The following is a 14,428-nucleotide window of genomic DNA, read 5'->3' as shown; positions in this document are numbered from 1 at the left end:
AACCAGTTTTATAACAAAATTTTTAGGGTTTAGGGTCACTTAAAACCAAAATCACTCATTAATTAACCTAAGTAATCAAAATTTCAAATATATTTTTAATTTAAAAGTATATTTAAATACTTTCAACTTTCATGTTTCACCTTCATTATGTTCATAAATCATAGATTTTAATGATTGTTTTGGTTTACAAACGCATAAATTAATTTTGTCTTAATCTTTACTTTTTAGAATGTCATTAATACAAGGTTATTTGTAGAATAACAATTGAAAGTGTGTATTACATTTACTAATGTTTTATAGTAGAATTCATAGCTAAGGTGTGAATAATGCAAGTCTCTTTTTGCTATATTTACTATACAACAATTTAGACCTCTTTAAGCCTATTTTGTTATAAAGTATATGATATGAAAGTTTGACTTGCAATGCTCCTATATTTCACAAAGCATTAAATTCCTCAAACATCAATTCACTTTTCTCTCTCTCTCTCTATACATATACTTTCAATAAGTGCCTTGAAGTCTTTAACTTTATTTCACAAAACATTAAACTCCTCAAACATCAATTCACTTCTATATATACAGGCACTTTTAATAACTGCCTTGAAGTCTTTAACTTTGCAATATATAAACATATATATTAAATTTAATTAATAAGTCTACACTTTTTCTATTCTATTTATGTTTTTGTAAGTGATAAGATATAATTGATATATTTTTGCACATATGGCTACTATGTTTTTATTTAAACTTTTACAAATTATCCACTTATATTGAAATAAATCATAATATCTTCCACAAAAAATATTATTGATTTTTTATTTTTTTATTATTTTTATTTATTTTGGATTAAAAGAATAAAATTGAAATTATCATTTTTATCTTTTTAGCATTAACATCAATTTCTCTACCATTTTAATAGTTTCAATAATGTTATTGTCCACTATAAATATCTTTACTAGTGGAATATATCTACAAGTATTAAATAAATATTTGATTAGTATCATGTCATTGGCTGCATCTAAACTTACAATATACTTGGATATGGTTGTAATGGAGCTATTTTTAGTTGCTATAATAGCAAAGTTATTATTTATTATTACCACATTAAATTTTTCTAAGAACATATTTATGACTATGAATTGGTTTGTAAGTGCTTTTATGTTCTACATATATAATTGAAGCTTCACCTTCTATTTTACATATAAAATTTTGTGTCATTTATAGATAATATTAAAAAGTTTTTGATTTTTATAGATGTTGCAAAATATCATCTATTCTACAACTAATCTTTTACATAAAATAATGTGTGCAAAATTAATGTTTTCCAAATTAGAAATATACTTGCTGTATGCTTTCTTTATAAGCTACATGTACTTATTGATTACTGTACAATTTCTATTATTTGATAGAAAATCCTTAGAATCATCAACAATATCCAAAAAATCTAGTTATTAACAACAATTCTAATGTTATTAACAACAATATTTTTATAAAAATATATTCCATAAAAATATATTCAAAGTGAACTTATAAAAATTTAAATTTTTACAAATAATGCTTTTAACTAGATAAACCCCGTTTAGTATCAATAAGACAAAGAAAAAAAATAAAAATAAAAACAATGATGCTTTTTCCAAATTCATCTCTACTATAAGAATGTTCCAATTAGCTCAATTTCCATCAGTAAAAACTCTGCGGCTCAGATTTTTCACGTTCTGGGAACATGGGAACAAGAGAGGGAACAAGCAAGGGAACATGGGAACAAGACAGGGAACAAGAAAGGGAACATGGGAACAAGAGAGGGAACAAGCAAGGGAACATGGAGAGCCACAGCCCAAGTTGATGAAAGGGCACAAGACTGTGTCCCAGTAACGCTCGAGAGTGTTGCACCCTTTGAGCATTGCACCCTTTGGGTCCTCAAAGGACAGGAATTGCTCTAAAACCTCCATCTCCACCACATCGATCTCGCGGCTTCCTGCCTTTCCTCCTCCCCTTCTTCATCCACCGGAGCTCCTCCAACACTCACAAATCCATTACTCTTGACGAATAGGAGCAGGAGCAGCAGCAGCAACAGCAGCTCGTTTCATAGCTGAACAAAGTCCTGGTGAACAGAGTACGTCTTCTTCGTAGTCTATCTTGAAATTTGGTGTAGCATGCACACAGGTTCCTTCATAATCCCCGATGGCTTGCAGGTTTTTGTTGTTTGTGCAGAGCTTGTAGAGTGTGCAGTCTTTCGTCCTTTGTAGGTCATCTTTTTCTTTGAACCGTTGTTGTTGTACACTCCTGACGCTTTATGGGTGTATGGTTAAGCCTACTTTGATCCTTCCATGGTAGGTGCTCTTGCTCAATTGAGTTGTTGGTCTGTGTTCACTAACATGCTTAGTGGTCGTGCGATCTGCAGTTCTTACTGAATCACATGGCTTACAGAGTCACAGTTCATGTTCAGCTCGATTGGGGAGTTGAATCAGGGCTTGCATATTGTGTCGTTTTGGTTGATTGTTGATCCTTTGACGTCTGACATGAGAAGTTTTTCTTTTGGGTCTTGTCTGCGAGGGTATCTACATCATTCAACATTATTGTCCATGTTACTCAATTTGACACAGACCTGTGTAAGGGCCTCCTTTCATGAGTATGAATGCTTTCTTGCCTTGGAAAATCATGTAAATTGCACTTGTTATTGTAGCTGTTGCAGGTGAGCTTTGTCAGCCCGGGGAGCATCATATTTGTATTTGTTTTGTGTTAGCTTTTCACGAATTTTTTTATGTCTTTTTTAGTTAATCGCTGTAAAGTTTTCTAATGGCTGTAATGACTGTTTTCTGACCTGTGCAGGTAGAACGATGGCAAAACAATGGAGTTGGCAAGAGTCCATTGCTTTGGTGGAGGAGCACATTGCTCTGAGAGCAAAAGGTTCTAAAGGCCATACAGCAAGCGAGCACTGGAATGAAGTAGCGAAGAGGCTACGTGAGAAGGGGTTCAATCGAAGCCACGAGAGCTGCAACAGGAGATGGTACAGGCTAGAGCAATACAGGGTCCAGATCATCTCCTTCAACATGCAGGAAGATAATCACAACAACTACTGGGACTTGACTAGAGAACAGAGGTTGGAGTGTCGCAGCAAATGGCCCCAGCTTCCACTGGGAGATGGATTTGACAAGAAGATCTTTGATTGCTTAGAAAGTTTCTCTCATCAGAATGAGAAGAAAGAGTCTGTGTCTAATCGTATGAATGTGTCTCCGACTAGTTTCGAGGACAAGGAAGTTGCATGTACTGAGCTCAACGTGGAGCTCACCAGGTACTTTTTGAGATATATGGTTTATTAACTAAAGCACATATCATGTCTGCTACGAAAGTGGGTATTGAAGTATTTTACATTAAATTAAGCATGAAACGGCATCTTAATTTGTGCATTGTTTGAGCAGAGAATCTGTTCCACTGCCAGCTCCACCGTCAGCTCCAAGTGTATCGTCCACTTCAACTTCAGCGCCATCGTCTCATCCCTTGGTTGCTGTCGATACCGTAAGTCCCTCTGCAGAATCGAAGCCACAGGAAGAGTCTGAAAAGCAAGTCAAGACCTCGTGGCCTGTTCCAAGCGAGCAACAGCCAGTGTCTTCCCAAGAGACGTTTGATGGGTTCAAGCTCCAAGCCCGAGAGCTTCGAAGAAGACGTGCTGCAGAGCTGCGGAGGAACAATAGAACAGTGCCATATAATAGTTCCCATTCAACATTCGTGAAGACTTCCCAGCCACCTCCACACCCAACTCCTGAAAATTCCTCGCTCATCACTGAACCAACTACCTTCGACTCAATCAAAGTTGCCCCTCCTCCTGACTTCACAAATAAAACCACTGAGAATCCGAATAAGATTCCATCTTCCATGAAGCCGTGGTTTCCATTCAAGAGACCCAACCCCTTTGCAAATGCTTGCAAAATGGACGACACCCAAATGCCACAGAACTCACCTCAACAGCAACCAATCGGCAGTCACTTGAACAATTCCCTTTCTCAGAATGCAATACCCGGAGAGAATTACGCTAAGAAACCACATCACGCGGATCAAGATACTCACAAGCCGGTACTCCAATCCGTAAACTCCCACTTGCCGTTACTGCACTCGGGGGACAGTCAAATGAGCAATTCCGGAAGTAAGGAGGAGCTAGTGCAGATGATTATGGGTGTGCACCAAGGGTCGTTTCACAATACCAATAATTGTGAGCAGCAATTGCACAAGAACCTGGTTGTGGAGAGAGTTCCCTTGTTTCATCGCGGCATGAATCCAGGCCACCAGGACAATGTGGAACAGTGCTCCCCTGCGGTGAGCTTGCTGGGTCAGACTATTGGGGGGCTTGGAGCACAGTTGGGCACTATGGTGAAGCTGATGCAGTCGAAGCACGCCGCAGAGCAGGAGTTTCGGGATAAGATGCTTCTGTTCATGGAGTGCATGGTGGTGTCGCTGCATGGCATGGCGCAGGCGAGCGCTCGACCTAACGTTTGAGTACAAATCTAAAAAACCAGTAACAAACCATGACAATATGAATCAAATCCCATAAATGTTAAAAGCCCGATGAGGATACCCACCATCTTCCCTCTTTACCACACTTCAGTTCCTTGTGTATGCAATTATGCTGCTCATGCTCATTGATCCACGACGTCATCGAAAGCAATCGGTTTTCAGTAATCTGGGAAGACGCTTAACTTTTCCACTTCACGAATTGCCAAACCCTGAGTTGAAATTAGACCCACGTACAAGAGACTCAATCTGTACCAAAGATTCTTGTGTCCACTGTGGTGATTCTGATGTCTCGGAAAGGCCCCATTATGCAGTGAGATGAACCATGACCCTCATTTTGCATTTTGATCTGTTCATTTACTGGCAGCGGTTCCGTCAGATTTAGAAAGCTGGATTAACACAACAAAGGACTCCGACGAATTATTGGAATTTTGCAACGCAAGTCACCGCACCCGCCAGTGAGACTTGGACCATGGGGTTGTATTGGAATCTGAGACTTGGTTCGCGCAAGCTTTCCCGGTTTTACTCAACCTTCTATAATTAGATTTCGTAGTCACACTTGTATCAACACATTTCAGTTGTGCAGTCTACGATTGGTCTCCATGGAATGTGCAGGGTGTGAAATCTGCCCAACCTTCCAGAAGTTTTGAAGTCAGATCGTAAGGTTAAGACTGCAGACGAGCAAAATTGTGCACTAGGTATTATTCGTGACGATTTTGAGCAAATCCGCATGAAATGGCGACTGTAATGGCGACTGCTTCACATTGGCCAAAGGTTTTACCTTCGCCGTTGTGTAATGTTGGTCCTGGGTTATTGCTGTCGCTCATTTATTGGTGTTCATCAAGTTTAGGTTTCGGTGTACGAAGCACCAGAAAGAAAACGATACGTAACCAAACAAAGGTCAGCTGGAAGGAAGTCTGCACATCTGAATGGTGTTAGGTTTTCAGATGAAGCATGTTAAGCCTTGAGATGAATTAATTGGAGACTCTCGTGCTGCATCGAACCTTTTGCTTCCTTGACTTGTGATTTTAGAAACAGGAAAATGAGATGTAATTAATTTGCAGAGATCGAGATCCTTCGTTGGAAAGTTCCACGTTCAGCTTGAATTTGCCTACCAACGGAAATCGATTAATCGACGACAGGTCAAGGCTAGTTTCGTGACGTCTACCTCCAATTGTAAATATTCCTTTGAGGGGTAAATTAGCATTTCATTCATTAAGACATTCCTTTAAACGGAATGTAGTGTGATTCGAATTAGACCTTCAATTCTCAGCCGGAAACAAACTGTAAGAGCCATACCCAGGTCTGTTGTCGTTGAACATAAGGTCTTCAGCATAAGTGCCTCATAGAAAGTCTGGAGAATGATCATAGAGCTACAACAGGGAGGAGGACCACAAATTGCGATGCAAGGACGAGGTAGAAGTGCAGGATGTCAGAAAGAGTGCCAAGCTTCGTCAAATATCGCAAAATCCATCAGATAGCGACTGCAAATTTCAACCTATTCGTGGGTTTCCATCCCTTCATCCTCTCGTGCTGCGAGCTCGTCAGACACGCCATCCTTACCTTCGCTGTGGTGGCGATTGAAGGACTTGGGACGAAACCACCAATTGCACAGCTTTGGAGTATACAGAAACATGTAAGGAAACAAATCTACATTTCTACCAATAAAAAGAGCAAAGAAGATGTCGCCGTGCTTGTATGCCCTCAAATTAGACGGTATTAAAGACTAATTCGACAAAACGTGGACATGTCAGAGAATGAGAAGTCAGTTTCCTGTAGATAAAAGAGCATAAACAAATGATCTGGTTGGCATGTAGAAATATTCTTTATCTGGAATCTGGAATACCACCCAATGGCCTGATCTTTGGAATTGGACATGAGACATCTCCGAAGTCGTCTCCTTCGAACTGTGATTCCTCTCATGGACTCAACATGATGTGCAATTGGTGGGTTCATCTGACTGCGGCAGTGTCTTAATGTCCTCGGCAATAGCTTGTGAGAAATGGACCATCGACCGACTATCAACCCACGCTTTGTTGTTTGGCATTGGAAGACGAGAACCAAGGCAGGCTTCGAGTGTAGTCTTCACATCTCGCACCATTTCCAATTTCAATGGAGAAGGGATATTTAAACAGCAGCTAGCGCCGAGCATCGAAATAGCTGCAAATTGTTTTCGGAACTCTAGTGTACTTGGTTTGGGTTCCCAGTCCATGAAGACATCGAATCTGGAGGGAATACCTTGCAGATGGGCTTATAAAACTGTGTTCCAGTTCTGACCCAAATCCCTCGTCTTCGCAGGTGCAAATTAGAATCGAGTCTACACGATGTCATCAGTTTCTTCCCTTACGACCACCGCAGCAAGTGATGAACTCAGCTCTGCAGATAGCGGCCTCTCCAACTGCTCAAGGTATTGTGCAAGAAAGCCTTCGCATATGTGCCGGGGTTGTTCCAAAGTGAAAGTGCCATTAAGCAAGCAGAAGGTGATGTGCATGTGCATGATTTGCGAAGGGAAACGAATGGTAAGCAAGTCGACGTGCTACCGCCACTTCCGGATTGAGGCAGAGATCGCCGACGACGACGCCAAATGGGAAGCTAGGTGGAATCTCTCCACTAAGCAGTTGTCGGAAGTGTCGCAATCTATTGTTTAGATGATCATTTCCCTCGAATTTGATGTACAGCATACATTTTTCAATGAGGAGACAGTTTATTTATGTGAAATTTCCATCACTACTTAAAATGTTGTCCTTCATTCATCAGAATGATATATGATGAAACTCACTTTATGTCTATGGCAGTCCCGATGAGCCGCCATAGCCAGATGATCTTCACTTATCTTCTAGTGTGCTGAACCATCCTATTGACCGACGCCTGCGCTCTAAGCGGGTGGTAATAGGAATGAAGTTTGTTTGCTTGCTATTTTTGCTTTGAAAATTTCCCTGAGGAAGTCATTGCATTGAAGAAGTACAAACATAAATTTTGGAGAAGAGCATTCGTCAGAACAGTCTCGAATATATGCTGTACACTGAAAAGTTCTTCTATTGCCTGTCAATCAATCATAAGTTTGCTAATCAAGTATATCTTTGCATTAGCTTGAGGTCAGAGCTTGCACTACTCCGTTAGGCATCAAATACTGGCTTTAGGGTTTTAATGCATGTGAGAAATGTGAATTGTCTTGTCTCATGAATAGCTGGCTTATCTAATGCTTACATAATTGCATAACACTAAGAATCAGTAACGTTTTTTTTACCATCACATTTCCAATTCGTAAACCCTTGAGTTTGCATAAAGCACCACTTGGTTTATCTTAAATTTGAAGATACAACCACTTCAATAAGTCCATTACTCATGCAACAATTTTATTTGATTGGGACTGTGTAAGAAGCACTCTTTTATCTATGCCACTTTCATTATTGGCATGTAGTCCAAGATGAATTTTGACTGTTGGATAAGTGCAAATGTCAAACTAAGAATAAAAGAAAGACTTCAGTAGTTTCTTCTTGTCATATGTGAAGTTATGTCAATCAACAATGGCATTTCAAACTTCTTCATTCTTGAAAACCATGGTTGCTCATGTTGCACTAAAAAACACAAGGTCCAATACAATACTTAAGGATGGTTTTGTAAGATTTGAGCAATTTGCTTGGTTTGATGCATAAGTTAGAATACTAAGATAAAAAGCTTATATCAGATGTTATAGTTTGCATTGTTCTTATACTATTTGTTGTCAATATTTCTTGCTTTTTGTACATATGTGAAGAACTTGATCTTGAGGACTATACATGTTTTATATCTTATGCAAAGATTGAAGATATATATATCACAAAGAACCAAAAGTTTATTATACTCTTGCATTACTTGAAAAGAATAGATAATTATCCAAAGACGGTATAATATTAAACTAAGATGGCTGTTGTTAAAGAAAACTAAAGATTCTTGAAAGAAGACTAAGGACGAGAAAGGCATTGACAAGAGTGAAGAGGACTTTATTCTTGCCTCTATATATACTATCTAACTAAAAGCTATGTGGCAATGTCTTGTACGATATTGTTGTATTCTATGAAGTTTGCTTAAAAATGCACTAAGCACTTGGTTGTGGAAGATAAAATAGAATTTGTAACAAGAAAGTCCTAATAACTCTAATAGAATTCTAAAAAACTTCTAATTAAATCTTAATAATACTAATTAATTTTTAATCAAATTTAAAAGATATCTTAAAAAATTACAAAAGAAACATAAAAAAATTATTAATCAATCTTAAAAAAAATATATATAATAAAAAATTCTAATAAAATATCAAAAAATTCTTAAAAAATATTAATAATAGAAAATTTAAATATAACCTAATTAAATTCTAATATAATTCTAAACAAACTTTAATAAAATCTTAAATCATTTTAAAAAAAATTCTAACCAAATTTCAATAAAATCCTAAACCAATCTTAATCAAATCCTAACTAAATTCTAATCAAATCCTAAATAAATTTTAATAAAATCCTAAACTAATCCTCACCAAATCTTAATATAATTCTAAATTCTAATAAAATTCTACATAAATCCTAAATAAATCTTCAATCCTAACCAAACCTTAAATAAATTCTAAACAAACTTAACAAAATTTAGAGTAAATTTTAATCAATTTCTGTAGCTGTTTTAAAATCTCAATAAATAATAATCAAATTATTGATTTCAACTCAAATTTCACTTGTATTTCAATTTACAAGCATTTAACAAGCATTCAAAATTTGAGCAAAATCAAACTTATCAATTAAAAAAAAAAATCTCCTAAACTTCTTTGATATTCATTGCCTTTGTTTTCCAATGTAGATGTTGGACTTTCAATGGTGATTTCTTCTTTTTGAATAGTTCAATTGTTTCACAAATTAGTTGGTGTATATATTTCTAAGTCCAAATTGCTCTTACCAAATTTCACATCAATCTAAATAGTAAATTTTTCAAGATCATAAAACTCTTATTAATCCTAAATTTCAAAAATCTAAGATCCTAATATAATAAAACTCTCATATCCTTCAATCTAACCATTCAATTGACATTAAATTTCTTAAAAACATTGAAGATAAGAAAATTTATACAATTTCAATTGTAAATATACTATAACATTCTATGATTGTTGTTTTACTTATTTTACAATTCTTTCCAGAATAAACATGTATAGGGGAATTCGAACACAAGGAAAGACTAAGCGCATGAGTTTCACTTGTTAGGATCACACAATTAACTGTATTCCGAACCACTAAAATACTAAGAAACAGTACAATGCTTCCTCTCAGTAACAATACTCCTTCATCAATTGATAACCACAATGTGCAATCCTGCACTCTCAAAAGATCGCTCAAAACTCAATAAATTCTATCAAATATCAGAAATAACAGACTTCACTCCAACCAATCTGAATTCACAGAATTCCTATAATTACAGACTTCCTCTATCAAAACACACACATACAACTCTCAATAAACAACAATCATAATCTTCCATCCATAATCAATCTTCCAATAATTTCTCATATAATTCAATCACTCAGTACTCCAATTACATAATCAATAACTCATAAATCAATCTTTGATTTATTCCACAGACTCACTTCTAAGTATTCAAAAACTATCCATTATTCTTTAAGAACAAAGAAAACAAAAAAACAAAGAGAAAGCACCAATCTTAATTCCGGCTCATGACTATCACAGTCTGGCATCCCGACAAACTTCTACATCTCCTATATAATTGCTACTAATTTCTAGATTCTAACCATAATCCTATAATAACCACTTTTAATAACTGAATCAATCATCCGTCCTCCTAAACTGACTATTCTATGGACTATTAGTTTATTTTACCAATATCTTACAAAAATGAACTAATATCTATTCTACATAGCCCTACTCCTATCTCTACAGCATCCTCGCAAATACACAAGTGATTCTTATCTAAAAACTACTTAACAAAATTCTATAAAATTACTAATTCCTTTGGCCCAGCCAATTAATCATTTGCTGCATTATCTAATGTAGGTTCCACCAAATCTGATTCTAAATTCAAATCTTCTTCCTCCTCCAATCCGTCCATCGACTTCTTCTTCAACTGGTTTAATAGATATTCATTATACTCACCTAATTCATGAACTTGAGGCTCCAGTTTCAAGATTTGGGCATCATGGAGTTCCAACTGATGCTGTTGTTGACTCATCTATTCTGGAACATCTTCAATTGACACTTGTGACTAGCTTTTCACTGTTAATTCTTCCATCAATTTTGTCACCTCAGCTTGTAAAACTTCGATTTTGAACCTCAACGTCTTCGTTTCGCATCTGGATTGGTCACTCAATGCTTCATTCTCTTTTATCAATAATTCTACCTTGTCTCCTTTCGCTTGCAACTAGCATTTGAGTTTCTCCCATTCCAAATTCCATGTCTTGCAATTTTGGATCAATTTGTCCCGTTGTCCTTCTACAATCCGTAAGATGTGTTCTTTTTCTTTTGTTCAAGATTCATATTGGTGAACTCATTTCCGCTCTAATATCAACTTAGATTCCCCAATTTTATTTATCGTTCGTTCTTGCTCTTTAATTCTTCGATTTTGCTCTGATATCACCTTCGTACTATCCTCTAAATCCAGTTTGCTATTACACTCTACATCCAATGCTCGCACCATACAATGTATTTGTAAAATGTGCTTCAATAAAGCATTCTTAAGAGGTATTCCTTCGGACAATCGACCTTGTGGAAATGCCAACTGATTAATATCCATCAAAATTGGGATTTCATTCTCCTCTTCCACCGCTAAACGAATTGGAACCCGTTCTGATTCAATAATAAGAACGACCTCTTGTGCCAGTGTACAACTTGACTCCCTAATTTTGTATATTACATCCGCTGTATTAACATTCTGTGCCAATAAATTTCATTCTTTCTGTGGAGGCATTGGCACTGATACATGACTTTCTTCTACTGGCATTGTTTGACGCAATGTGTGTGCGATCATAGCATACACATAATTGAAATAAAGCAAATAAGTGAATTTCCTCAATTTCCACTTGGCTCCTATCTCCGCATGAATACGAGTGGCTATGTACACTGCCCAGTTGAACACCATCCCTGTTAGCATCCCTATTGCTGCATACAATAACCATTTGGACATATATGTGGAGTGTCGATACAATCCTAATCGCCTCACTACAAAACAGAACTATTCCACGAGTTTTGGTGAAATTACCTCAACAGTCTGCCAACCTTGGCTCCTCTCAAAGGCCGACATACCTCCCTTAAAATATCTTCCTCGACTAAAGTCGCTTGAGTCATCAGCTCCTATTGCAATTTCTCCAATGAGAAGATACAGTACCTTTTCCAAGATTGTTCCGTCAATCTCGATAATTTACTCTTGTACTGTGATTGTCGTTTTACTTATTATAACTAATCTAATTAGAATAAACCTGTATAGGGGGATTCGAACCCAGGGAAAGAATACCGCATGAGCTTACACGTTAGGATCACACAATTAACTGTATTTCGCACTACTTAAAACGCCCAGGAAATACTACAATGCTTTCCACTTCCTAATAATATTCCACCATCACTGATAACAACAACGTGTAATCCCGCACTATCGTAAATGACAGGACATAATCATACTATAATCCAAACTCTGGAGTTCTTCACCATTAACTGCCTTCACATTACAGTGTTTCACACAAACACAAACTCATTCTCTCTGCTGAACTACAATCAGATTTCAGCATTCAATCTTTCTTCTTCCCATTTAATAAAAATCATACTTCTATTCCATAATTCACTTTCACAATATTCAGAAACTCTTAATCTTCTTATTCAAAGAAAATAACAAACAAAAGAAAAGAGGTAGCACCAAGCTTACCCCGGCTCACACTATCACAGTCTGGCCCCTACTTCCTCTCTCCCATCCTCCTTATGCTACCACGAGATACCAACTGCTACATCTCTAATGAAAATTACTTTTCCTAACTATTCATCTATTTTACCTACTAAACTACCTTTTCAACAGTCATCTATCCCTGTTTACACTATAAACTAAGTATCTACAATCCAGCAAATAACTACTTATTCTACATGTACCATACTCAATCCATCCTTCGGGTTGTACTTTGTAATATATTCCTCCACTAATGATACATTAATTGATGGTAAGCAATTTGACAAGTGCAAAAATTGGAACAACTGCGTATTTCGAAAGTCTTTTATTCTTTTTGGCGTCCAGCAGATATCCAACTTCATGAGCTCCATATTGGTAACGATTATCACAAAAGGTGGTTTTGATGTGCGTCTAGCTCTCACATTTCAGCCACTATTCTCTTTGTTTGTAGCTCGCTTTGCCCTTTCAATTGCCATGATGCTCCCTCTCTCAAACTCTTAACTGGAACTACTACGCTCAAAAATGTAAGAAAAATAAGAAATAGCAATCTCAAAAAATAACCAAGAATGACAACACAGAATGACCTCTAATTGGTGTCCCACTCCTATTCTCTTACTACCAGTGATCATGACAACATATTATCCATACTGTCCATTTCTCACCTCTGTCCCATTTGACACATTAATAACTACTAACTATCTTTTTAGCTGCCTCTATACTCTAACACACTTATACCATAATTAGGTCTATCCGATGTCCATGAAAGGTAATGGAAAGTGTAGAATAAGTAGTTATTTGTTGAATTGTAGATACTTAGTTCATAGTGTAAACAGGGATAGATGACTGTTGAAAAGGTAGTTCAGTAGGTAAAATGGATGAATAGTTAGGAAAAGCAGTTTTCATTAGAGATGTAGCAGTTGGTATCTCGTGGTAGCATAAGGAGGATGGGAGAGAGGAAGTAGGGGCCATTACTGTGATAGTGTGAGCCGGGGTAAGCTTGGTGCTACCTCTTTTCTTTTGTTGTTATGTTCTTTGAAATAAGAGTATTGAGAGTTTCTGAATATTGTGAAGTGAATCATGGAATGAAAGTTTGAATGGAATTATATGTTATTGAATGAGAAGAAGAGAGATTGAATGCTGAAATCTGAATGTAGTTCAGCAGAGAGAATGAGTCTGTGTTTGTGTGAAACACTGTAATGTGAAGGCAGTTAATGGTGAAGAACTCCAGAATTTGGATTATAGTATGATTATGTCCTGTCATTTAGGATAGTGCGGGATTACATGTTGTTTGTTATCAGTGATGGTGGAGTATTATTAGGAAGTGGAAAGCATTGTAGTGTTTCCTGGATGTTTTAAGTAGTGCGGAATACAGTTAATTGTGTGACCCTAACGTGTAAGCTCATGCGGTATTCTTTCCCTGTGTTCGAATTCCCCTATACAGGTTTACTCTGATTAGATAAGTTAGAGTAAGTAAAACGACAATCACATTTTGGCGCCGCTGCCGGGGAAATTGATAATAGCATGGAGTGTTAGGTTTTAACTGCCGGTTGAAGTAGATGGGAAATAGGTAGCAGTCGCAGAAGAATATAATGAAAGAGTATGGTTATTAAGAATGAGAACTTAACAGTAAAGAAAATACGGCAGTCAAGAGAAAGAATAGAGAGATCGCAAGCAAGAAATTTGTTGCGAAACGAGCAACAAAGAAAGTTAAAAAGGAATCATAGACAAAGCTGGATTAAGCCATGGTTGCATGCCTGTCGTCATATTCGAGCATACCCAGAAGCTAATCGACATCTAATATTTCAGAAGTATATACCGTTAGAGAAATTGCCAAGAGCACTTGCTGAAAATTTGATCAATAGGCCAGGGTTTCTTCTGAGACCGTTAACTGAGAGTGGGGGAATCACAGAAGAGTTGGGTACTCCATTGGGTACGTTTCCAATAGCGGAAACTGCCGATTCCGTCAAAACTGGTTCCATAGAGTGGCATAAATTATTGGTCAATAAGGGCCAATTCAGTGTGTT

General features: G+C 36.9%; 2 protein-coding genes across 2 annotated transcripts; both read left to right on the top strand.

Annotated features, from left to right (window-relative positions):
* Window positions 1–1,887: 1,887 nt before the first annotated feature.
* On the top strand, window positions 1,888–4,593 carry LOC112273067 (uncharacterized). The gene is made up of 3 exons (XM_024501414.2): window positions 1,888–2,112; window positions 2,829–3,291; window positions 3,419–4,593. The coding sequence occupies exons 2-3, from the start codon at window positions 2,837–2,839 to the stop codon at window positions 4,488–4,490; spliced, it is 1,527 nt and encodes a 508-aa protein (XP_024357182.1). The 5' UTR covers window positions 1,888–2,112; window positions 2,829–2,836; the 3' UTR covers window positions 4,491–4,593.
* A 152-nt stretch (window positions 4,594–4,745) lies between these two features.
* Window positions 4,746–7,362, top strand: LOC141044553 (uncharacterized). The gene is made up of 2 exons (XM_073529145.2): window positions 4,746–6,141; window positions 6,804–7,362. The coding sequence occupies exons 1-2, from the start codon at window positions 5,935–5,937 to the stop codon at window positions 6,960–6,962; spliced, it is 366 nt and encodes a 121-aa protein (XP_073385246.1). The 5' UTR covers window positions 4,746–5,934; the 3' UTR covers window positions 6,963–7,362.
* The last annotated feature ends 7,066 nt before the right edge of the window (window positions 7,363–14,428 follow it).

The sequence above is a fragment of the Physcomitrium patens genome, chromosome 20 (assembly GCF_059467195.1).
Source record: "Physcomitrium patens ecotype Gransden chromosome 20, ASM5946719v1, whole genome shotgun sequence".
Taxonomy (NCBI): domain Eukaryota; kingdom Viridiplantae; phylum Streptophyta; class Bryopsida; order Funariales; family Funariaceae; genus Physcomitrium; species Physcomitrium patens.
This window is presented reverse-complemented; position numbering and strand designations above follow the sequence as displayed.

Coding starts and splice junctions, on each gene's coding strand:
- LOC112273067 (XM_024501414.2), top strand. CDS start 2,837: ATGGCAAAACAATGGAGTTGGCAAGAGTCCATTGCTTTGGTGGAGGAG. Junction 3,292..3,418: donor CTCAACGTGGAGCTCACCAG/GTACTTTTTGAG, acceptor TTGTTTGAGCAG/AGAATCTGTTCCACTGCCAG.
- LOC141044553 (XM_073529145.2), top strand. CDS start 5,935: ATGTCAGAAAGAGTGCCAAGCTTCGTCAAATATCGCAAAATCCATCAG. Junction 6,142..6,803: donor TTTGGAGTATACAGAAACAT/GTAAGGAAACAA, acceptor TCGTCTTCGCAG/GTGCAAATTAGAATCGAGTC.